General features: G+C 42.5%; 2 protein-coding genes across 2 annotated transcripts in view; one reads left to right on the top strand and one right to left on the bottom strand.

The window, feature by feature from the left end:
• The window catches only part of FANCM (FA complementation group M), a 94,644-nt gene that overhangs the window by 62,156 nt on the left and 7,836 nt on the right, over positions 1–24,652 (bottom strand). The window contains exon 4 of the mRNA XM_090034428.1: positions 21,275–21,433. Coding sequence (XP_089890554.1) covers positions 21,275–21,433 — 159 coding nt within the window. The remainder of the gene's footprint in view (positions 1–21,274; positions 21,434–24,652) is intronic.
• Positions 107–19,241, top strand: LOC149872417 (heme-binding protein 1-like). Its single transcript, XM_090034427.1, has 5 exons — positions 107–637; positions 11,390–11,481; positions 13,740–13,881; positions 15,313–15,496; positions 15,977–19,241. Exons 1-5 carry the CDS (start codon positions 415–417, stop codon positions 16,146–16,148), a joined length of 813 nt encoding a protein of 270 aa, XP_089890553.1. The 5' UTR covers positions 107–414; the 3' UTR covers positions 16,149–19,241.

Genomic DNA, 24,652 nt, shown 5'->3' with positions numbered 1-24,652 from the left:
TCTTTTGTTAACTCCAGCCTTTGTGTTGTCCTCACCCTGAATCACCAGCAGTTCCTTCCCACCCCTTCCCAGAAACAGGGGCTGGGCAGGGCAGAGCAGGGATCAGCAGCCTGGGCACTCCAGCTTGCCACGACACTTATGGAAAAGCAGCAGCCTCCTGGCCAGGGGAAGCTGCAAGCAGGGGAAGAGGGCAGGAGCTGGGCACCTAGGAGATTGGGGGAAGGTGGCATCCCCCAGTTCATCCAGCACCTCCAGTCGTTCCCAGCATGCCAGGCCCCATCTCTAACCCTCCAGTTCAACTCCGCCCCATCGGAGGCGGGGAAGCCCTTTGGAATAAGCCCAGGATGCATGTAAGCAAGGGCAAGGCAGGGGCTCCATAAAACAGCAGCAGGAGCACAGCACAAGGCAGCCAGGATGCAGCAGCAGCAGGGGGAGGAGGCGGGCGGCTGTCAGCTGAGCGGTGTGGTGAGTGAGCTGGGGCCCCCGGCGCTGCTCACACTGGAAGACCTGGAGAGGCTAGATGAGGAGGGTGACAGCTCTAGCACCGCCGACGGCCCCGAGAATGACATGGAGCAGGACCGGCTGCTCCACTACTGGCAGAGCGTGGGCAGGGGGCACCGTGTGGATGTGCCCCACGGTAAGAGCCGGGGCGCGGGGTAGCAGCTGGGGGCTGAGCCAGGCCGGTGACTGGGGCTGGGGGAGGCTGCCACTAGCCTCGGGTCAGATCTGAGCCATCCAGGGCCCCTGGGAGAGCTGCAGCCAGAAGTCTGAGCCCCTGCAGTACCCCCATGGGGAAAAGGCTCTGGCATAGGGGTGCTGAGCACCAGGGGCTAGTGCCAGGAACGCGAGCTGTCCCTAAGATGGGCGGATTCTGTTAAGAGTCTCAGCAACTGAGCCCGTCCCTAGGAGTCTCTTTTAAAGGTGCCCCCCCTCCAGAGAGGCTTAATCCTCACAAAGAACAGCAGAGGCAGGCACAAAACCAAGGAAGACCAAGTTCAGCAAACCAGAAAAGGCCAAACTGTTGACTCTGCCCAAATGCAGAAGATCTGACAGGTTTATTTTAATGTTTTCCACTTACTTTTCACTTGATTCAAGAATGTAAGAGCTGCCATATACAGGTCAGTTCATAAGTATGTCTTGCCCTGTATCCTGTACGACGCAGAGGGAGAGGGCGGCTGGATGCTGAAAAGGACCTGGGTCTGAGCAGGGATTTTTCTTCCACCATTCCCCTCTCCCTCGCAGCCTTTACTGTTTAAAATTCTGATTCAGAGGCCGTGCCCCTCACCCACCTGCTCAATAGCTACCAATGCCCCTTTCCTCCAACAATGTGTCCAACCCTTTTTGAATCCAGCTAAACTGCCAGCTTCCACCTCATCTGGTGGCAATAAGTTCCACATTTGGATGCTATGCTAGGTGAAAAAGGACAGCCTTTTGTTAGTTTTAAACTTTCTAACAACTAGCTTCATTTTGTGACCCCTAGTTCTTATGTTGCGAGAGAGTAAATAATAAATCCCTCTTGACGTTCTTCACCATTTAGTAGGCCTCTTGAAGGCTCAGATCGAGCGAAAACATTTACTCTTCAATTCTTCACACACTTTTCATGTCCCCCCATGGCCATCAGCCAATGTCCTAAAATACTGGAATCTGAAATGTGCAGTTTTTAGTAAGAGTGACCCACTGTTTGGAATAAAATATAGAAGGGACATTTTTGCCATAAAGTTTAGAAATTAGACCTTTTCACAATAAGGCTTAGTTAACATAGCCCAGCATCATAGCCCAGCCCCTGGCACGGGTCTTTGAAAACTCCTGGCGCTCTGGTGTAGTGCCCGAAGACTGGAAGAAGGCCAGTGTGGTGCCGATCTTCAAGAAAGGGAGGAGAGTGGATCCGGCTAACTACAGGCCCATTAGCCTGACTTCTATCCTGGGGGAGATCTTGGAAAAGTTTATTAAGGAGGCCATCCTTGAGGGACTGGCCCAGGCTAACATCCTAAGGGACAGCCAGCACGGGTTTATTGCGGGTGGGTCTTGTTTGACCAATCTCATTTCCTTCTATGACCAGGTGACCTATCACCTGGACAAGGGAGAAGAGGTTGATGTCATATATCTTGACTTCAAAAAAGCTTTTGATCTGGTATCCCATGATCACCTCTTGGCCAAACTGCCCAGTTGTGGCCTTGGCTCCACCACGATCCGCTGGCTGGGAAATTGGCTTCGTGGTCGGACCCAGAGGGTTGTGATTGATGGCAGTCACTCATCATGGTGCCCTGTGACCAGTGGGGTCCCTCAAGGCTCTGTCCTGGGACCCATCCTGTTCAACATCTTCATTAACGATGTGGACATTGGAGTCAGGAGTGGACTGGCCAAGTTTGCCGATGACACCAAACTTTGGGGCAAAGTATCCACGCCAGAAGATAGGCGGGTGATCCAGGCTGACCTGGACAAGCTCAGCAAATGGGCAGACGAGAACCTCATGGTGTTTAACACCAATAAATGCAAGGTTCTCCACCTTGGGAGGAAAAACCTGCAGCACCCTTATAGGCTCGGCAGTGCTACGTTGGTTAGCACTACAGAAGAAAGAGACTTGGAGGTCATCATTGACCACAAGATGAACATGAGCCTGCAATGCGATGCTGCGGCTAGTAAAGCGACCAAAATGCTGGCGTGCATCCATAGATGCTTCTCGAGCAAATCCCGGGATGTCATTCTCCCCTTGTACTCGGCCTTGGTGAGGCCGCAGCTGGAGTCCTGCGTCCAGTTTTGGGCTCCACAATTCAAAAAGGATGTGGAGAAGCTTGAGAGAGTCCAGAGGAGAGCCACGCGCATGATCAGAGGTCAGGAAAACAGACCTTACGATGACAGGCTGAGAGCCGTGGGACTCTTTAGCCTGGAAAAGCGTAGCTCAGGGGTGATCTGATGGCCACCTATAAGTTTATCAGGGGTGACCACCAGGATCTGGGGGAACGTCGGTTCACCAGAGCGCCCCAAGGGATGACGAGGTCGAACGGTCACAAACTCCTGCAAGACCGCTTCAGGCTGGACATAAGGAAGAATTTCTTTACTGTCCGAGCCCCCAAGGTCTGGAACAGTCTGCCAGCGGAGGTGGTTCAAGCACCTACATTGAACACCTTCAAGAGTAAATTGGATGCTTATCTTGCTGGGATCCCAGCTGACTTCCTGCCCTTTGGGCAGGGGGCTGGACTCGATGATCTCCCAAGGTCCCTTCCAGCCCTAATGTCTATGAAATCTATGAAACATAAAAGGGACCAATGATAATTCCTGACTGAATTCTTAACCACAGATTTGTACTGAAGTTTTGAAAGAATGATCCTTGCAGACTCCCCTGATTTTTCATACACTGCTTCCCAAAGCACTTAGCACATATACAGCTATTTTTTCAAAGGTTCTCCAAATTAGCTGGTGTATAATTTGCTGTTTGGTATCTTTCCCATTCTAGGGAAGACAGGGAAAGCATCTGGCCTTAGTTAAAGGATGAATCAGGAATACAATCCATGTGTGCAGATAAATACTGTTTCCTTACATGCTTTAGTTGAAGTCAAGCGCAGGGCAGGCTGCAGAAGTTTCTAATAGCTGTATTTTGAAGAGCACAAGGTTTCAGGAATACTGCAGTTTCCCCCTTTTTTATTCAGTTCTTCTTTCCAAGTTCAAAGGAAGTGACTGATTCTTGTCCATTGTCAGCTGTCATGATGCCAGATTTAATGCCCTTTAAATGCTCATAACTCAGAGGTAGAGAAAATGCAGGGATCTGTCCTTCTAAAAAGCCCAGTACAGGTAAAACAGGAGCTCCTCAGATTCCAAATTGCAATAAAGCGTTACAGAAAAAGCTGGAAAACTTACATTGGCTCAGTAGTCTATAGACCTGGGAGTAAAGCTGCTGCATTGTTTACCTCTGGGGATAAATGAACATTTCATTCCAGAAAGACTGCTTTCTGAAGTAGAGTACCAGTTCAACATGATCATCACACCTTTTCCCCACCTCGAGCACCTACGTGGCTTTGGAGCCCATTAATAGCCATGTGTGTATTTACATGGACCTCAATATGTTTAAATTAATAATGAATGAAAAGGATTTCCATAGAAAACATGATCTCCAAATTAAATGGTCCAGAAGTAAGCTTCCTGTTGGATGCAGTCAACTGAATCTGATAAATTCTGCTCCTCTGGACAAATACAAGACAGCAACCCATTACTCCGAAAATACTACTTTTGTTGCCTATTACTTGACACTGCATGTACACCCTCAATCTGAAAGCAACAAAGAAGATTTTGCGATGCTGCGTAGGAGTGAACATGCTTTTGTACCAGACCACAAGCAACATTTAAGATATGAGGATGCCTTTAGATGACAGAAAGTGTTTGTGCATTTGGAATTTAAGAAACACTTGAACGTCCAGATTCTCCAGAGACTCTAAATGAAAAATGCACCAAAGAAGATAGACTATCATTAAAACTGTAGAAAGACAGGCAGAATAAGCCAAAGAAGGACCTGGCAGCATCTCTAAAGCAATGGGAGACAAGTAACATCAGAGGGATACCATTTATTAAAATAAAGTTACGTCTTCATTATGTGGCAGATTCTTTACTACTGTCAACAGTAGCTGGATCCCAAGTCAGCCCAGTCTGCACCCAGTGAGCTATGCCAAAAGCTGAACAGATACAAAGATGAAGGAAATACATTGATTAGAACTATATGAAGAAAGGTCTTAAGTCTTTCTTTCCTCTGAAACACAATTCCTTTGCTAGCAGTTATTTTGAAAAGCAGGAAACTTTATATAGTATACATCTGAGATGGAAGTCAGAATGAAGCAACAAAAAGACTACCCATTAAGTTTTAAAAAGTCCCCAAACCAAACTTATCAAGATCACCTATGAAGCATCAGGTTGCTAAATTTAAGAAAAAATAGCTAAGGTACTTATGCAATTACAATATAAAAAGCAGCATGCTCATCCTAAGATGCAGCATCCAAGGTCTAAACTATTTAAGGTTCCTACTCATGAATCCTACCTAGGTCTGCATATGCATGGACATCCTCCTGCCCCTTCCCTAACAAAGCCTCAAATGAGTTTTGATTAGATGCATTATGACACTAAAAATCTCATGAATGTACGTGCTAGTAATACCAACTATGCTAAACCAAGTGCTGTCAGATGCATCCGCTCACTACACTCTTTGACTGAAGTACCTCTAAAGACTTGCTTCTTCTATAATGCCAGGTAAATCATACTGTTAGATATATTGTACAGTAGTTGTCATAGAATAACGCATCCAATACAAGTGTAAATATTTAAAAGCAAGGTTGTTGATTTTAGCAACATCCATGTAAATTCATCGTTCCCTAACTGGAGTGGCTTAGCTTACTTTCTAAAAATTTTATTTTAGCTCCCAGCTCGAACAAAACTCCTACTATATAAGGCTGTGGTAATCCCAACTCTTCTCTGCAGCTGTGAAGCTTGGGTGACCTAGGGACCACCTAAAAAGCCAGGAACACCATTGCCAGTGCTATCTCTGAAAGATCCTTGGCATAAAGTGGGAGGATCATTCATCACACAAATGCCAGTGTCCTTACCGACACCAACACCACCAGTATGGAAGCGCTGATTATTCAACATCAGCTGTGGTGGAGGGGGCGTTGTGTGCACATCTGATGTACACTTACCAAAGCAACTGCTATACTCCCTACTAAGTCAAGGACAAAAGGACATGCAGAGGCCATAGGAAATGTTTCAAGGACACCCTAAATGAGAATATTAAGTGTGGCACTGACACCACAAATTGGGAAAAACTAGCCCAAGACAGGGCTACATGGTGACGCCTTGTGAGAAAAACCGTCTCGCCCTCGAGGCAGAAAAATGATAGAAATGGAAGGAAGGAAGGAAAGAAAACAAGAAAGAGTAATCTGTGGTCCAGCCCTCCCTTTAACCACCACCTGTGGGATTTGCCAGAGGGCCCGCAGCTCTAGGATCAACCTTCGTAGCCATCAACGGACTCATTTACAACCCTTTGCTTCACCCGTGGGAGTGATCAACCTTGACCATAAGGGATTGCTGCCACTGCCAATGAAACATGCTACATTTCAATGAAAAACAAGGAATTGTTTGGGGGTTTTTTAACCACTCACTCTTTCACTTTAAAAAACAAACATTTGAAAGGAGTGAAAAAATAGGGCTTACAAAGAATGTCTCCTTCAACCTTTTTCTAGAGGCCACTTCCAATATATTGAAAGCCTTATCCTAATTAAGTTTCCTTCCTACACTCACAAGACAGTCAATTGAGGGTACTGTAATTATTCAGTATGGCATAACATGCATAGCTATAATTTAGCTTTGAAATCCATCTGCTTTAATATTAAGCTTTACTGCCAACTAACACATTGTAAATCAGCCTCAGATGGCAAGTACGATTTGATATTTTAATTAACAAAACTTGAGGTTCAAAACAAAGGTGAATCTTAGCGAATTAATATTAAACATTTTCAGTAACAGAGTTCCCATCAGTGAAGATGACAAATGCAAGTCACACATGAAAACACATCTTAAGGCATGCATTAACTTCACTGAATAGCATGCAAGGAAACTACTGAAAAGACTGAGAACAGCTAGTTTTACTACAGGCATTTAAAATTGTGGTCTGCAACATAACTAACTCTTACTAATAAGAATCCACATACTGAAAATCAAATGGTCACTTCCTTTCCAGTAACTATGGCTCTTAAGGATGTGTCAGCCAGTTCCCGTTCCTGCCATGCACGTGCCTCCCCTCACTGCATAGCTCTTTTGAATAGCAGTGTCTGATCAGGCCACAACAGCACCAGAAATTCCTCCGTGCCCCCGGTAACAAAAGACAAGAATGGGGCAGCCACAGCCCACGCTCAGGTCCTTCACCAACAGGAAATCTCTAGCAGTACAACTCCAGAAGCCAGAACTGAAGGAAAGACCGATTCGGAGGGGACACGTTAAAAAATACTGTTCTCTCTTCAAGGGTTTCTTCAAATGCGTTGTATTTTGAGGTAGGGACAATTCAACAATTCACCAGGAGCAGAAGACAGTGGGACTATCTCGTGTCACCTGCTCCACAGCTGCCCACACACATGCTCTTACCCATAGCAAACAACAGCTAAAGCACAGTAGCTTAGCAGGGCTACAAGTATAAAATTAACCATGGGGCAAGAGCGTGTGGCAGGAGTAGTTATCATGAGGCAAATGACAGATGGTGACCCCTTCCCCCTTTTATCCTGTGGATAAATTGCAGCTCATTCCTTCAGAGTCAGATGGCCAGGCGCTATGAAGCAGGCGAGCAAAAGCCTCCTAGGCATGGCCACAGCCCACACAACCAATGTGGACTGAGTTCTGAGGAAAAGAAAGGACGGAGAGAAGCAGAGGGAGGACCTGGACTTGAGAAAAACAGACTTCAACTCACAAAGGGAACTCATGGGCAGGATACCTTGGGAGGCCCATCTAAGGGGAAAAAAAGTCCAGGAGACTTGGTTGTATTTTAATGAAGCCTTACTGAACACGCAGGAACAAGCCATCCCGATGAAGAGGAAGACTAGTAAGTATGGCAGACTGGCTTAGCAGGGAACTCTTCAGTGAGCTAACACACAAAAAGAAAGCTTACAAGTGTAAACTTGGACAAACAACTATGGAGGAGTACACCTCCTTGACCCGAGCTTGTAGGGATTTGGTGAGGAAGGCTAAAGCAGCACTGGAGCTTAGATTAGCTTCTGGGATTAAGGATAACAAAAAGTATATAGGTAGCAAGAAGAAGTCTCGGGGTAACACTGGACCCCCACGGGGCAGGGGGGCAGGGCAGGGCAGGGCAGGGCAGTTGGTGACAGACGCGCGAGAGAAGGCAGAACTCTTCAACAAGATCTTTGCCTCCAACCTAAATCTACTCTCCATCAGCTTGTGGCCGTTGCTGCTGGCTATTCCAAAGGGTGCTCTGGTAAACAGAGCATCTCCTACTCCCTGCTGCCCCCCCGGTGAATTTGTATACTGCCACAAGATCACTCTTCAGCCTTCTCTTGTGGAGGCTGAAAACATCCAGGATCCTCAGCCTTTCCTCAGAGGACTTTCCCTGCAGGTCTCTAAACGTATGAGTAGCCCTCCTCTGGACCCTCTCAAGGTTGTCCGCATCCTTCTTGAATTGCGGCACTCAAAATTGGATGCAGTACTCTAGCTGCAGCATGACCAGTGCACCACATGGAGGGGGAGTATCGTGATGCACCTACTAATGCGTGGTCAGCTCTGCTAATTACTTTGTCACATTGACGACCCATATTCATCTTGGAGAAAACAATGACTCCAAGATCTTTCTGCCGCTGTTCGGCTGAGGTCATCCCCCAGCCTGTAAACATGCTGGTGATTCCCACTCCCTGGGTGCAGCACCTTGTACTTGTCTTTGTTGAACTGCATCCTAGATTTCAGGAGGGCAAACTTCAATGAGCTAAGGAGAATAGTCAGGGAAGCACTGAAGTCCCAGAGGGCAGGGGAGCCAGGTGTCCAAGGACAGTGGTCACTCCTTGAGGAGATGATCCTCCAAGCCCAAAGGGAGGTAATCCCAATGCAGATCAAAGGGAGCACTTTTGTCCCCAGTGTTAGTGAAGTTTTCTTGAGTTTCACTGATGAACCAGGGAGAGGGGTAGGAGATAAGCTAGCGGGATGCTTAGAGGCCATAATGGGGATGGCAACTACAGAAACACGTCTCACAGACAATGAGCGAGGAACACAGATCCACACGGGAGACTATATTTTGGTGCACGTCACTCCCACAATGCACCGCACAAAACAGCTGACTGCAGGATTCCACCACACCTATCACAAAAGAGCAAACTTACCTCGCATATAATGAATTTTTGATATAAAAAGGGTCATTGTATAAGAGTGAATTTGCACATACAGAACCTGCGTAAAGTGAGAGAAACATGTGTTTTGAAAAGTTGGATGTGTACAAGTTCACAGGGCCAGATGTGATGCACCCAAAGGTGCTGAGGGACTTGGCTGATGTGGACATTGGAGTCAGGAGTGGACTGGCCAAGTTCACCGATGACACCAAACTTTGGGGCAAAGCATCCACGCTAGAAGATAGGCGGGTGATCCAGGCTGACCTGGACAAGCTCAGCAAATGGGCGGACAAGAACCTCATGGTGTTTAACACCGAAAAATGCAAGGTTCTCCACCTTGGGAGGAAAAACCTGCAGCACCCTTATAGGCTCGGCAGTGCTACGTTGGTTAGCACTACAGAAGAAAGAGACTTGGGGGTCATCATTGACCACAAGATGAACATGAGCCTGCAATGCGATGCTGCGGCTAGTAAAGCATCCAAAACGCTGGCTTGCATCCATAGATGCTTCTCGAGCAAATCCCGGGACGTCATTCTCCCCTTGTACTCGGCCTTGGTGAGGCCACAGCTGGAGTACTGCGTCCAGTTTTGGGCTCCACAATTCAAAAAGGATGTGGAGAAGCTTGAGAGAGTCCAGAGGAGAGCCACGCGCATGATCAGAGGTCAGGAAAACAGATCTTACGATGATAGGCTGAGAGCCACGGGACTCTTTAGCCTGGAAAAGCGTAGGCTCAGGGGTGATCTGATGGCCACCTATAAGTTTATCAGGGGTGACCACCAGGATCTGGGGGAACCTTTGTTCACCAGAGCGCCCCAAGGGATGACAAGGTCGAACGGTCACAAACTCCTGCAAGACCGTTTCAGGCTGGACATAAGGAAGAATTTCTTTCCTGTCCGAGCCCCCAAGGTCTGGAACAGTCTGCCAGCGGAGGTGGTTCAAGCACCTACACTGAACACCTTCAAGAGTAAATTGGATGCTTATCTTGCTGGGATCCTATGACCCCAGCTGACTTCCTGCCCTTTGGGCAGGGGGGCTGGACTTGATGATCTCCCGAGGTCCCTTCCAGCCCTGATGTCTATGAAATCTATGACTGTAGAGCTGCTGGGCATAATTTTTGGGAAAAAAAACTTGTGACTGGCAGAAGTCCTGGATGATTGCAAAAGGGCAAATATAGTGCCCATTAAGAAAGGGAAGAAGGAGGATCCAAGGGACTACAGGCCAGTCAGCCTCACCTCAGTCCCTGGAAAAACGATGCAGCAGATCCCCAAGGAATCCATCTCGAAGTACTTAGAGGAAAAGGTGGTAATTAGGAGCAGTCAGCATAGACTCACCAAGGGCAAGTCATGCCTGACCAACCTGATTGCCTTCTATGATAATATGACTGGGTCTACGGATGCAAGGAGACCAGTGGATGTGGTATAGCTTAATTTTAGCCAGGCTTTTGATACGGCCTCCCACAGCGTTCTCACAAGCTAAGGAAGTATGGGCTGGATGAATTGACTGTAAGGTAGATAGAAAACTGGCTGTATTATCAGGCTCAGATGGCTATTTAGCAGTCAATATCAAGTGGGAGTGCCCCAGGGGTTGGTCCAGGGGCTGGTTTTGTTCAATGCCTACACCAATAACCTGGAAGATGGGATGGAGTGCACCCTCAGCAAGTCTGAAGATAATACTAAGTTGGGAGAAGTCGTAGATATGCTGGAGAGTAGAGCTAGGATTAAGACAGACCTAGACAAACTGGAGGACTGGGCCAAAAGAAATCTCATGAGGTTCAATAAGGACAAGTGCAAAGTCCTGCATGTAGGACAAAACAATCCCAAGCACCAGTGCAGGCTGGGCAGCAGCTCTGCAGAAAAGGACCTGGGGGTCACAATGGACAAGAAGTTGAAGGTGAGCCAACAGTGTGCCCTTGTTGCCAAGAAGGCTAACAGCATTCTGGGCTGCACTGTTAGGAGCACTGCAAGCAGATTAAGGGAAGTGATTATTCCCCTCTGTTCAGCACTGGTAAGGCCACATCTGGAGCCCTGTGTCCAGTTTTGGGCCCCCCACTACAGAAATTGGACAAATTGGAGAGTCCAGCATAGGGCAATGAAAATGGTTAGGAGGCTGGGACACATGACTTGTGAGGAGAGGCTGAGGGAGCTGGGGCTGTTAGTCTGCAGAAAAGGGGGATTTAATAGCAGTCTTCAATTCCCTGAAGAGTTGTTTGAAAGAGGATGGAGCTAGACTCTTCTCAGTGGTGGCAGATGACAGAACAAGGAACAATGGTCTCAACTTGCAGCAAGGAAAGTTTAGGTTGGATATTAGGAGAAACTCTCTCGTGAAGAGGAGAGTAAAATACTGGTCCAGGTCACCCAGAGAGGTGGGGGAATCCCCATCTTGGAGGTTTTTAAGACCCAGGTAGACAAAGCCTTGGCCGGGATGACGCAGTTGGGGCTGGTCCTGCTTTGAGCAGGCGGTTGGACTAGATGTGACCTCCTGAGGTCCCTTCAACCCTCATTATCTATGATTTTATGATCATCTCATTGCAGATATGGCAGAGCCAATCCAGCAACTTACCAGAAACAACCACCCTCAACAGAGAGAGCATGTCCCGTTTACATTGATCCAGCACAAAGAAAAGGTAACATGCTTCTTTACTGGTACTTTAGTAGCTTATATATTTGAATATCTGAAGTGAGTACACAAACAGAAAAGTTAAGCTGCTTATGTACTGCAAGACAAAAGAAGTAACTGAAATCTTGAGGAAACAAGACTGCCCCCAACACTCCCCAAAAAGTTAAAAAAAGAGAGGAGAGCACACAAGTGAGTGGTGTCAATATATGCAGAACGTACATTAGGTAAATCTAAAAACAAACTTTGCATGTGAACACCCTGCATCCATGGCCAAAAGTCTATATAAATTACAAGAAAAATCTGAAAGCATATTTTCCACATTGCCTTTTTCAAACTGATTGAAAGTCACATTGGCTTTATACACCAAGGTCCAAGCTCAGCGTTCTTTTCCCCCCCGCTGTGAATTCAGAATTATGAATAATCTCTTTCAAAAACAAGTAAAAGGAAAATATGCTCCAAACTCCTATTGTAACTTTAGTAGCCAGATCTTCTGACTCGTGGTTTTAATGAGCCTTAATGATGTGGTTTCTCAGCCTGGCATTTTGAAAACACAAGCCCTTCTCACAGTGGTTGGGCACTTTGATCCTCTTTCAATTCATATTTGTGAGAGTCAGAAAGGTTCTCCCCTTTCCAAAAAGGAAGGGTTAACAAATACTTGTGCCTGTCTGTCTATACCTGTCATATCTAGTATGAAAGGATACTCATAACCACTTCCACGAGCCATGTGTAGAAGATAAATTTAAGAAATTCAGGTTCTAATTTAAACAAACACAGGCAACCTCTTTAGATCCATCAAGACCTTGTCATCTAGTGTTATACTGCAGCAACTACAGCTGTGTCTTAAGCACCTTCATATAGAAAGCAGTTAAAAAAGTAACTTATTTTCCATAAAATTTTCCCCACAACTTCTATGCCAGCACTGACAACACCAAAGAGTGAAAACATTTGAGCAGCAGAACCAATAAAGATCTGGGTTCCAAACTGTCTTGTAAGAACTAGTAACAGTGAAGCAGAAACAGGCAGAAAGTCACTGTCCTATTTCAAGCTAATGAACTCCAGCTAGTGAACCATGTAATATTGAAGCTGATCTCAAAGAATAAAGCATCTTCATCTGCTATCCCAAATGTAAATTTTGACAGCTTTTACAGTTTAAAGCAGGGGATGGCACCCTGTCAGAATGGCAGACTGCCAATCCCCTCTACATCCTCACAAGAGAACAGCCCTGGGCAGAAAGCAGGGTGGGCTGGAGTACTGCAGAGGGGATTGGTGACACACATCAGGTGACACCCTATGCCACAAATCCCCAGCACCGTGGGCCAGATCCAATTCTTGGCTGGATCTAGTCCAGCCATGGATCTAATCCATTTCTGCCTGTAAAAGAAAAAGGAAATGGCAATCTACACTATACACTGAGAAGGAGAACTACACATCATATTAAGGCTTGGAGCACAAAACAAGATGGATAATTATTTAAGAGAGTTAATGGATGAAGAAAAATGACACAAGACAAAACTAAAGGAAAACAGAAGGCCTGCTGGGTAGCCAATTAAAATACCTACTCAGGTTGGTGATCTGTTAAATGCCTTAAAAATATTAAAAACAGCAAAAGAATAACTGTTCACTGCACACAATTCATTACAACCGTTTCAACAGGTTAACAAGGCCTGTGATATTCTCTACTTCTTTGAATCTATGAATCACTCATATGAGTTTGAAGATAATGCAACTGGTTTTGGGAAAAAACAAACTAGGGAAACTTGCAAAACATAAACATTAGAGTTGCAAAGTTAAGCAGCTGGTTTGGAAATTCCAGAATTAAGGTTTCCCATTTAAACTTAATTCACACCCCTCATATATTATGAGACAGTAACAAATAACATGACCACAAACTACCTTTCCATGGGACTCCAGTCTCATTCTGTACACAAGCAGGGCAGTGGTTTTTTTTAATGAGCATCTATTTAATAGGATACTATAAAGGCCACTAGAACCTCAAAACATCCGTTAAAAAAAATCAGTTATGACCAAGACAGACTCAGCAGTAAAACTGTCACATTTTTACATATCTCGCAAGATGCAGCTTAATGCAAGTCACTAGTTGTTCTTTTCACTGTTCTGCCCTTATACGGATTTGCTGTTTTCCTTGCAAGGTGAGCAAACCATTTGACTTAAAAGAAAACACCGGTGCTTTCGGCTGATAAACTACCTTTCCTGTAGCTTAATGTCAAACTAAAATATCAGTTCATTGTCTGGCTTTGTTTGCAGCATGGAGAGCTGCTTTACGAAAAACGTCAGTATGGAAAAGCCAAATGGGCTTGTATTACAATGAAAGAAGAACAGTATGAACAGAGTATATGCCTGGGATTTATGAAGCTTATGAAATACATTTGTGAGCAGAACTCTTCAGGTAACTGCGGGTAACTCTTCTGCATCAGAATAAGAAAGCAGCCCTTCCCATGAATTTTAAGATGATCTACGCCAATCGCTTCTAAATACACAACTCTCCAGAGATCATTCAGTTCCCAGCTAGACCACCAATCCAGTCAAAATAGTCAAACAGATCAGACTACCACCACCACAGTCAAGTGATTCTGCAACACCTTATCAATGACATGCTGTTTGAGGCTGGACTGCCTGTTTTTGTACACTGCCTGGCACTTCGAAATTTGCCAAAACTAAAAAAAATACTTTTAAAACAATTTTAAATGGGTATCTGGTATTATTTCTATTTAATACAGAAATTATCAAATAGATGTTTCTAATTAATAGAACAGAGTTCATAGAGTGTTTGAAGACAATTAAGAGTGCAAGGCCCAAAAAAAATATTGGATCATCAAGTCCAACCATTAAATTCCACGTAGGTACATCTATACTGATACCAATTACTTATTTGCTTAAAGTGCATCTTCCAGACGGGCCATCCAATCTCAAGATGAACACTAATTTCCTGTTTGAATTTGTTTAGTTTCAACTCTGAGACTTCAGTTCTTGTTATGCCTCTCTCTCCACTAGATTAAAATGCCCTTCAGTACTCACTTTTCTGGGAAGTTACTCCTGTGCTGCAATCAAGTCCTTTGTCTCTCTTTTTCCCCTGAAAAGCTAAGCAGATTTGGCACCAAGCTTCTCCCACTGAGGCATCATCTCCAACCCTAAAATAATTTTTCTGGGCTCTTTCCCAAACTTTCTCCAAATTTCTAAAAAAAATCAGAACAGTCTACAGTATTACAGTACCCATCTCAGTGCTTCATACAGAAGTAACATCATCTATTTCTCTCACTATTCCTGCATTCATACTTTCAAAGGTTGCACTACCCCTCTTTCTTCTCCCACAGCATGGTATTTGGAACACACGGCGAGCTGCTCAGTAACTCAAACCAGTAAATCCTTTCCTAAGCCACTACTTTCCAAGGTGCAGTCCCCATTCTGTAGGAATGACCTGCATTTCTTGTTCCTAGATATACAAAATTTTGCATGCGGCTGGGTTAAAAACACAAAAAACCCAAGCATGTAAGATACGTGCAAACTTGCCAAATTAAACTTGGTAAGAGCCAAGTGTTCAGCTTTAAGGGGAGGGCAGCTCTCAGAACACAGGGTTTGACATTGGTACTGCATTTCAAAGCACAGGATGATACCGACAGCCTCCAACCATCCATACCATGCTGCCATTTTTAAAGCCTACTGAATTCCATTCTGCTAAAGGACCTTGCCTGTTGCATGATGCTTTGATTCATTAAAAAGTGAGTTTAGTTTATTTAGCACAGGTTAAAAATTCACGCATATAGAATACAAGAGTTCAACCTTCAGTTCTCCAACATAATGGTCATATATTTCTCTTCAGGTCTGTACCTTGGCTTAACTATACCTATTGTGACTATAGTGCACACAAATGAATATCGATCTGAGATCACACGTTCTGTGACAGTAGCATACTACTTGCCTGAACAATTGCAGGGGCAACCACCTCAGCCGTCGGATCCCAACATAGTCATTGAAGAGTGGCCTCCTACTATTGTGTACAGTAGGTAAGAAACATTTTAATCTTGTTCAAATAAAAGCATAAGTGGCACAAGTTCCATTCTAGCCACATATTTCAATTCAAATACTAAAACCTAATAAGTGGACCTCAGGGCTCAATGTCTGTGTTAAATACTTCTGTTTTAGATACTTAGGTATTTGGAAAATATCCATTTCACATTCTACAGTTTGGGGCTGAGGTTACAAGGTACTTGACTTTTTTTTTTTTTTAAAGTAAATTAGTAGCAGTTATATTCCACTCCTCATCCAGTTTCTCTCATATGGTAGTACAATGGGAGACATTACAGCTGACAAGTCTAAATATTAATTTAAGCAAAACTATAGCAGCCAGAACCTACAGATCAGGAGTGGTATCATCTAAGAATCACCACAGAACTGGGAAAGGGAGATAAGCTTCTGGAATTAGGGGGTCTCCAAGGAATACATCTATTATAGAGTAGACTTCAATTTAAACTTGATTGATACAGGAGCTTCCAAGGGGTCATCAATGAAATGTCTATCATGAGAGAAATAAACTTGCTGGAAGAACTTCTGGAAAGTCCTGAGCTATGTCTGGAGGACACATTCATCATTGCGGGATACACCAACCCAGCGGCAGTGGTGAGACACAATGAAATATGGTTCCTACAAAGACCATAGCTTCCCACTGCTGATGCCTACCCATTATCCAACTTCAGTTTTTATTTAAGCTTGCAAGTGAATCACATGAAAGAGTTAATGAAAACTGTGGATAATTATTCACATATTTATATGACTATTTTTCTAAAATATGTCTCATTCCATCAAATTACCATGACAGTTATTTAACTTACTTCTTCAGGTGGTAATGGTTAACACCTGAAACTTGCTGCCAATTTTGAAAGAATTTCTTAAGCACAATTTCCTATTAAATATTTAACATTTTACAGTTATACACAATTTTTCAACACTTTTCAGAATTGATCCCTGCTGTTTTTCAGACAAGCTGAACTCAAATCACAAGACAGAATAGTTCACAAGTTAATATATTTTTTAACAGCAAAACCTGCTGTTGAACATTTACTATAATAGCTTTTGCATTATTGTATCTCTGGAGTGTCCTAAATAGGAAGGGAAAATTAACTAATGCAATTCTGACAACACTGATTAGTTTTGAGAATTCCACCATCAAGAACAGATTCTTCCTACTCATCTCAAAAGGCATTTATCCAAAGTATTTTTCACCTTAGAAAGAGTGTGGGATGTGAGGACTGTCCTATTACTCATTCAAGGCTTGACAACAAGTCTTTTTCTTAACTCCATTATTACTGTTCATTTGACTGAATGTGCCATTAGCAGACAGAAGGCAAGCATTGCTGCTAGTCAAATATTCCATTTTCTAAACATAAAGCAACATGAACTTCAGAGCCAATCTAAGTTGCACGTTGATTAATTTAGAAGGCTGGTGTTAAAATAAGAATCCATTCTAACTACAAAATTAAAACCATAAATGTAGAATGACAAGAATTACTGTATTAAGGATTACTAGCATTATTTATTGCCTATTAAAAAAAAATTAATTAGGTCAATTTTAATTCTGCAGCTGAAAGGGTTTTCCCCCCCCAACCTTACAGAAAATATTTAAGTTTATAGTTTAATACTACTACTATCATAGTACCGTAAAAATGAACATCTTAATACATTCTGGAATATAATTATCATAAGAGAATTTTGAGCTTGGAAATATATTTTGTTTAGGAATTTCACTTCCTAGTGCATCCAAAGAAATCTAGATTTTATGGGCTAAACTCAGCTTTACTGAATAAGAAATGTAGTAAAGTACTATAAAATTGTAAATAATTTTCATAACTAAATTTTATCTGGTACAAGATTTAGATCAACTCAAACACATATGTTGTGATTTTTGGTCATGACAATATATAGCATAAATTATTCAAAGTTAATGTATTATTTTCTTATTGCACCACATGAGTAAAAGTGATGTTATTTGTGATTAGATGTATAGACAGCCATTGGAAATTTTCTCCTAAATCAGGTTAAGACTCTCATTCCCTGGTATTCAGCACAATGCAGATTTTTTCATTGTCTAATGAAAAACAAATTTTTGACAGACCTATAATAACCAAGTTCTTCCTCCTGCATCCGATTTAAATTTTTAATAACTCAAAGTAGTATTTTAAAATGCCAAATGAAATATTTTACAGAAGTTGAAATATATTGTTCACAGGAGTTAACATACACAGAAATATTCTGAAACTCAGTGACAGTTTTCTTACTGTACAGTTGCAAACAGGTAATGTAGTCAAGCAGCTACCTGCATGAACAAAAATAATTTTCAAAATATTTTTAGCCGGTGTTTCAGTACTTCTAATCAGCAAATAGGCCAATATTGATGTGCGACTACCATCTGCATCATGGAGTGTATTGCTTTCAAAGTAGAGCTTTTTGACAAAGTAGGTGTGAAAGAATCTTTGCAATTAAAAGATATGGAAAATCAATTCTCAAAGCCCATTCCATATGTCAAAGATATGGAAATTCAATTCAAAGCACATACTGTTAAATTTAAATAAAATGGTGGCAGCTACCAAGCCAAGTATTCCTTTTCTCCCAAATATGTAAATGTCATAATTGTCTTTAAAATCATGGTACTTTCCATGCCATAAAATATACTAGATTTGCATTTTCAGGCTTGAACTGTTTTGGCAAGCATGGTCAAGAGAGTAATCAAGGCTCCCTCTTGTGGCTGCAGAGGATACCCAAGGGAGAGTAAAGACAATGCCTAATAAGTGGAGGTAATGGGGAAATAGCCTATCACAAATCTCACCATGTGCTAATTTTTTTTTTACTGATTACTGCCTCATAGCTTGAAGAGCAATTCAGTATTACTTTGCATCCAGTTGTAGAAACTGTTGTTGCTTCCCATCTATTTCCCAGTTAAAGTTAGTGATATACCGTTAATAATGACAACAACAGTGGAAGTGTTTAATGTTATTTTGTGCAAAAATAAAGGATCATTGTATCAAGTTAGTATTTATTTTTACCTGTATTAAATTGTTTATACTGTTGAGAATTAATCAATCCTAGATTTGAAGATACAGCCTATGACCACTGAAGACTGCTCATTTTACTACTTTTACAGTAAGGGATGCTATGAACCATGTTTTCTCATGTATTGCACAGATTTACAAAGCAGTCTATATATAAGCACATTGACAAAAGTTACGAAATGTTACCACAACAAATACATGCATCAACATCCAAGGCAGCCTGAACCTCTGCCAAACGAGAAAATTCATTTTCCAACCCTGCTACTTAGCTTCTCTCAACTGATTAGGCATTTTATTGTATTGCTCTTTTAGCTGCAATACTTCAAGCCATTAAATAATGAATATTTAATTTGATATTTAAATAGCTGATACACTATACCTAAAAGTAGCTGCAACTAGACATAATTCACCTGAAATCTAAGTAGTTTGAATAATGCAGCCTTAAAAAAATGTTGTCCTGCCTACTATGCATTTCCCAAACAAATATTAGTGCCTAAAAAGTTTGATTTGGTTATTGTGACATTCTGGGCCCTTCTTATTGTATAAAAATATGTACAACTGTGTAGTTATATTTATATCAATTCCATAAGTACAGTGGGATTTTCCCAGCTTTGTTGAATGGCTGCTGTGTTGTTTTATGCTGTATTTCATTTTCACTGAAATTTGTATCTTGTTTATTGTTACAGTTTTCAAAAATAAAGCTAAGATTTTATTGTGTATGGAGTGTATCTGGGTCCAACCTTTCAGTATTGGCATACAAATTCACTCTATTAAAGGGTCAGCACAAATAGGAGGCTGGACAGACTACATATTTACACTGACGTAATCTATACTGGTTTTGTACACCCATGTGAGAGAGAGATGCAAAAAAAGGATGGACCCAGCAATTCTATGGTAGCTGCCTGTGGTAGCAGGTGCTATTATGGCAGCCAGCCACCAGGTAGTGAACAAGCAGATCATCACCTGCTTATATTGAGCAAGCTGCTACCCCTGGCTGGAAGCACACTGAGCACACCAGGGGCTCTCTGGCTCAGGGACAGGGCATCCCTTGATCACTTTTTTTTTTTTTTTGAATGTAGACGTAGCCCCAGTTGAAAACCACCGTCAATGCTGCTTCTGAGCATCTCCATGCTTCTCAACCCAGTTCTGTTGCTTCCAAATAAAACTGCCTTGTGTGCCTGCTGCAAAGCCAACCTGGAAGGGCTGTGGCACGTACATGCATTCCTGCTCCATTTGGGCTATGATAAGCCTAAAGTGGGAAGTGCCTCATGCTGAATTATCCCTCCCAGCCCCAAGGATAGAGGCAGGCAGTTGGAACTGTCCCATGTGCCTCTGTTTCCAGGAGAAGCATGGGAGTGACTGGACTAGGAAGGCTACAGCAGCCCAGCCCCTGCCTGTTTGAGGCTAATCAAAGCTCTAATGCAGCAAGAATGCATGCTGGGCAGTTTTACCTGGCTGCCACAGTGGCAGCAGCATCTGTGTCACAGCAGTCCTAACAGGGACTTGTGGCACCCCCAGTTTGAGAGCCACTGGACCACACCTACCTTGATTTTAATTAGTGTAAATCCAGTGGATTTAGGTCACATCATCTGGCTATGAATGTGCCGTAGCGCACAGAGACGGTGCATTTTCCTATGCTATTATACAACCTGCTATTCTTAAACCACAACATGTGTTTTTACTGGAAATGCATGTGTGCCAAAAAGTTTGACTGCACCAAGCTGCAGAAATCACATAAGTCTGCTCTTTCCAATTTATACCATGTCAGGAGAAATCACAAGCATGACCAAAACTTCATTGACAAAACAGGTTCAACTGACATGTGAAACCTTTCCACTAGTAGGAACAGTCTAATTTTTAACAGTTTTTTTGCACTAATTACAATCAATTCAGCCCCAGTGTGGCATATGCTGGAAATTCATGAGCAACATACATAATGACTTGGTTGATTTTGGATGCAATGATGTCATGACAAAAGCAGAAAGACGGATGCTTCTATCTGGGGCTCTGCAGCTAGAAAAAAGTCAGTTTCCTGGTGATGTGCAGACTACATCTGAACTATTCTTTTCTCAAGTACACTTATAATGGCTTCTGTGGAGTCCTCCATCTACTAGAACCTCAACTCAGGAAAAACTGACTGTGTGACCAAGTGGTAACACTTCAGCTCACCACTAACCTGGTATGTATTTGGCATATTCCTTACTGGTGGAAAAAATAACTTCTCAGGTAAGAAGTATTTAAGAGAAATCTGGTCCACTTACAACACCCCTTTGTAGAAATGTAACTTTTTCAAACATGAAAAAAAGCGTCTGATTCAACAATAAAGCGATAACTTTTGTGGAACCGCAGCAACATCACTGGTAACAATCAGTGCAGCTGACATCATTAATGCCATGTACCAGCCAATTTTTAAGCTGCCAGTTTAGACCACAAACCTAGTTTACGCAAGGATCTCTTACATGGAACAACATTCTCTATCTTATATTTTAACTGCAATCAAAGCTTTTTATTTTAAATATTATTCTATATCACTGTAAAGTCAAACACGAAGCAACACAAAGCAAATCAGTATTAACAAAAGTGAAACTACCCATTCTGTTTTGCTGCATAAAATTGATTATAAGCTAAAAGTCAGAAGTGTGAATAAAGAGGCTTTTTAACAAATTTTTTTTATAAGGTTACCACCTTTATTATTTCCATAATAATATTATCCATTTAATAGCAAAACTGACAACTCACCCGGATGTAAGCACTCTGAAATTCTGCTAGCTCTTCACCAAGTGGAACAACAATTTTTTCTATTTGTCGCACATGAGAGTAAGGACGAATATCTGGGGAATCTTCAGAATATATCTCTATTTGTGCAATCAATAGGTTGGAAATAACTTGCTGCACAGCCTAGGAAGAAATCACAAGAAAAGAGTGCCTTACATGATGTATTTTTCTTCAAGTCACTCCCATATTGAAAAATCAAGGATATGTGAAAACTAGAATCCTAGACAGAACTGGGGAAACTATTTAGACTAGCAAAGACCTACAGATGGTACTTTTCCAACTATCTCTATTTTAGCTGGGAAGCATGATCTCGATAGACCATCAGCCACTGAAAATAGTCAGAACATGCCTTTCATATTATACAAGTCAGTGATTTTCAATGTTTTTCAGTTGTGGACCCCTAAAAATAAATTTAAAATGGAAATGAGGATCCCATTGGAAACTTCAAATGGAGGTGTGGACACCTTTGAATTGTAAGTGTGGGTATTCACATACTTTTGATTGATCGTAGTCACCTTTTTCAAACCGCTTAAGACCAGGGGTCAGCAATGTTTTGGGGCATAAGGCCAAAAACACCCACAACCTCGATCTGTAAGATTTTAGCATGCTAGAGGTGGATGGCAGGGGAGTCACGGTCTGATCCTTGTGACAGCGCAGCCCCAGCCCCTTCCCTGCAGTCTGCCCCAAGGTGCACGTGTCAAGCAAAATGTCTGTGCATGCCACACTCTGGCACCTGTGCTGGAGGGCTCCCCACCCCTGGCTTAGACAATCTGAGGACTCCCAAGAGTCCGCAGATCACAGGTTTAAAAACCACTAGTATAAGCAGTTCAACAACTGAAATAGAGATAAGAAAAAATCGCACACTTCTGAGAAATACTAGATTTTGAATTTTTACTTTTAAAAAAAGTTCATTAAGAATTATAGTAAATTAGGGCTAGAAGGGACTTCAGGAGGTCACATCCAGTCCAATCCCCTTGTCAAGGCAGGATCATCGTTGTATAAACCATCCTAAACACAAGTCTGCCCAACCTGCTCTTAAAAACCTCTGAAGATGGAGATTGTACCACCTTACTAGGTAACTTGTTCAAGTGAGAAAGTTATTCCTAAATTCCAACCTCATTTCCCTTGCCACCACTTAAAACCATTGCTCCTTGTATTGGCTCCTGTGGACACAAGAGAATTCTTTCTTGAGATGTGGTGCCCAAAACCAGACCCAGTACTCCAGGTGAGGCCTCAACAGTGCCAAACAGAGTAGAAGGATCACTTTCTTTGATTTGACAAGAGACTCTCCCCTCTCCTCTCCCAACCCCCAAACAGGGGCACAGTATTCACTATTCAGCTTATAGTCCACTTTAACCACCAGGTCACTTTTTTTTTGCAGTACTGCATTCTAGCCAGTCATTCCCCAGTTTCTATTTGCGAATATGATTGTTCTGTCCTAAGTCCAGGGCTCTGTACCTGTCCTTATTGAGTTTTTTTCAGTTAATTTCAGACCATGTGTCCAGTTTATCAACATTATTCCAAATCCTAGCCTTACCCTCTAGTGTCTGCAATTCCACACGGTTTGGTATTACCTTACAAATTTCCTACGTGTGCATTCAAAATATTTTTCAAATGATTATAGCAAATTATTAAAGACTTTGTACCAGCTGTCAAAGCACTCAGTTCTTCCAACTCCTCCAACCAAATAGACCAATATATACATACAGTCTAGACATGGAAATTGAGCAAGATTGGGAATACAGATACCTTGTTTCTCTGGAAATTAATTCAAAGAAACTGACTGTTTCTGTACAATACTGTTCCAAACCGGTAAAAAGTTGCAGCCCTCACCTGAACCTATTGTTGCAATGATAAATGTTAGGCAAGCCCTGACCTCCCTCTCAGTGTTTTCTCAGATTAAATATATGAGGAATTTCTCTGAATTATTCTAGTGAAGGATCCTAGGATTTCAATTATAGTTTAGTATTATTAACATAATTGGAAAGTGCTTTTACAATCCAAAGAAGTAAGATGACTCAATCTGCATGTTAAACCACTTCAAGAAATCCTTGAAACTAATTTCTCCTGGCAAACAGCAGTGCTTTTTATTTCTTAAATTTTCTCATTCCTGTTTGCCTGGGTTTTATAAAATGCAGCATGCTTTATTAGGGATATCAACATAGTAAGGCTGTGTGTACAGCTGCTGGAATAACTACATGGGTCAGGTGTGAAGAAAAGCATGGTCTCTTTCTATTGGCATGGAAATTTTACCATGTCAATAGAAAGCACAGCATTGTTGGGGTAGCTGCATCCTCACCTGAGGATGCTTCAGAGTTACAGTAACACCCATGTTGTGCTTTTAATATAGACATAGCCTAAATGTTTTTAGTTGTGCAGTGCCAGACCTACTTGCCTTGTATTTTTCAAAAGATAAAATTTGTACTAAGCCAAGTTAAACAGTACTAAGCTTAAGCAAAATACTTAAGGTGCTTGTCCTTAAGCTAAATTATATAACTTAACAATAGACCCAGGATGCTTTGTGACAAATGAACACTTCTTGGTGCCAGGTATGCAAGAATATCAACAAACTTGGTAACGAAGAATTATTCTGTCAATGCCTCACAAACATGTATCCTGTGAATCACAAAGCAGTCTTGGGTTTCTTTGGAATATTTTAAGGAGACTAGCAGAAGCTGAGTGCAACTGTGCTAATCACTAAACACACCTGATAACAAAGAATTCAGAGTGACCTAGACAAACTGGATTAGAGCAAAAGAAATCTCATGAGTATCAATAAGAAGTACAAAGTCCTGCACTTATGACAGAACCATCCCATGCACTGGGACAGGCTGGGGGCTGACTGACTGGGCAGCAGCTCTGCAGAAAAGAACCTGGAGGTCACAGTGGACAATAAGCTGAATACGGGCCAACAGCATGCCCTCACTGCCAAGGGCTGCATTGATAGAAGCGCTGCCAGCATATCAAGGGGAGTGATTCTGTTCTGCACTGGTAAGGCCACATCTGGAGTCCAGTTTTGAGCCCTGCACTACAGAAAGGATGTGGACAATCTGGACAGAGTCCAGCAGAGGGCAATGAAAATGGTTCAGGGGCTGGGGCACATGGCCTGTAAGGAAAGGCTGAGGGAACTGGGCTTATTTAGTCAAGAGAAGACTGGGGGCAATTAATAGCAGCCTTCAACTACCTGCAGAGGGGTCTCCAAAGAGGATGGAGTTGGACTGTTCTTAGTGGTGGCAGATGACAGAACAAGGAGCAACAGTCTCAACTTGCAGCAAGAGAAATTTAGATTAGATATCAAGAAGAATTTTCTCACTATGAGGGTGGTAAAACATTGGAACAGGT

This window comes from Crocodylus siamensis, chromosome 2 (genome assembly GCF_052110815.1).
Source record: "Crocodylus siamensis isolate JL-2025a chromosome 2, ASM5211081v1, whole genome shotgun sequence".
Taxonomy (NCBI): domain Eukaryota; kingdom Metazoa; phylum Chordata; order Crocodylia; family Crocodylidae; genus Crocodylus; species Crocodylus siamensis.
The sequence above is the reverse complement of the archived record's forward strand: the minus strand, read 5'-3'. Positions and strand labels throughout refer to the sequence as shown.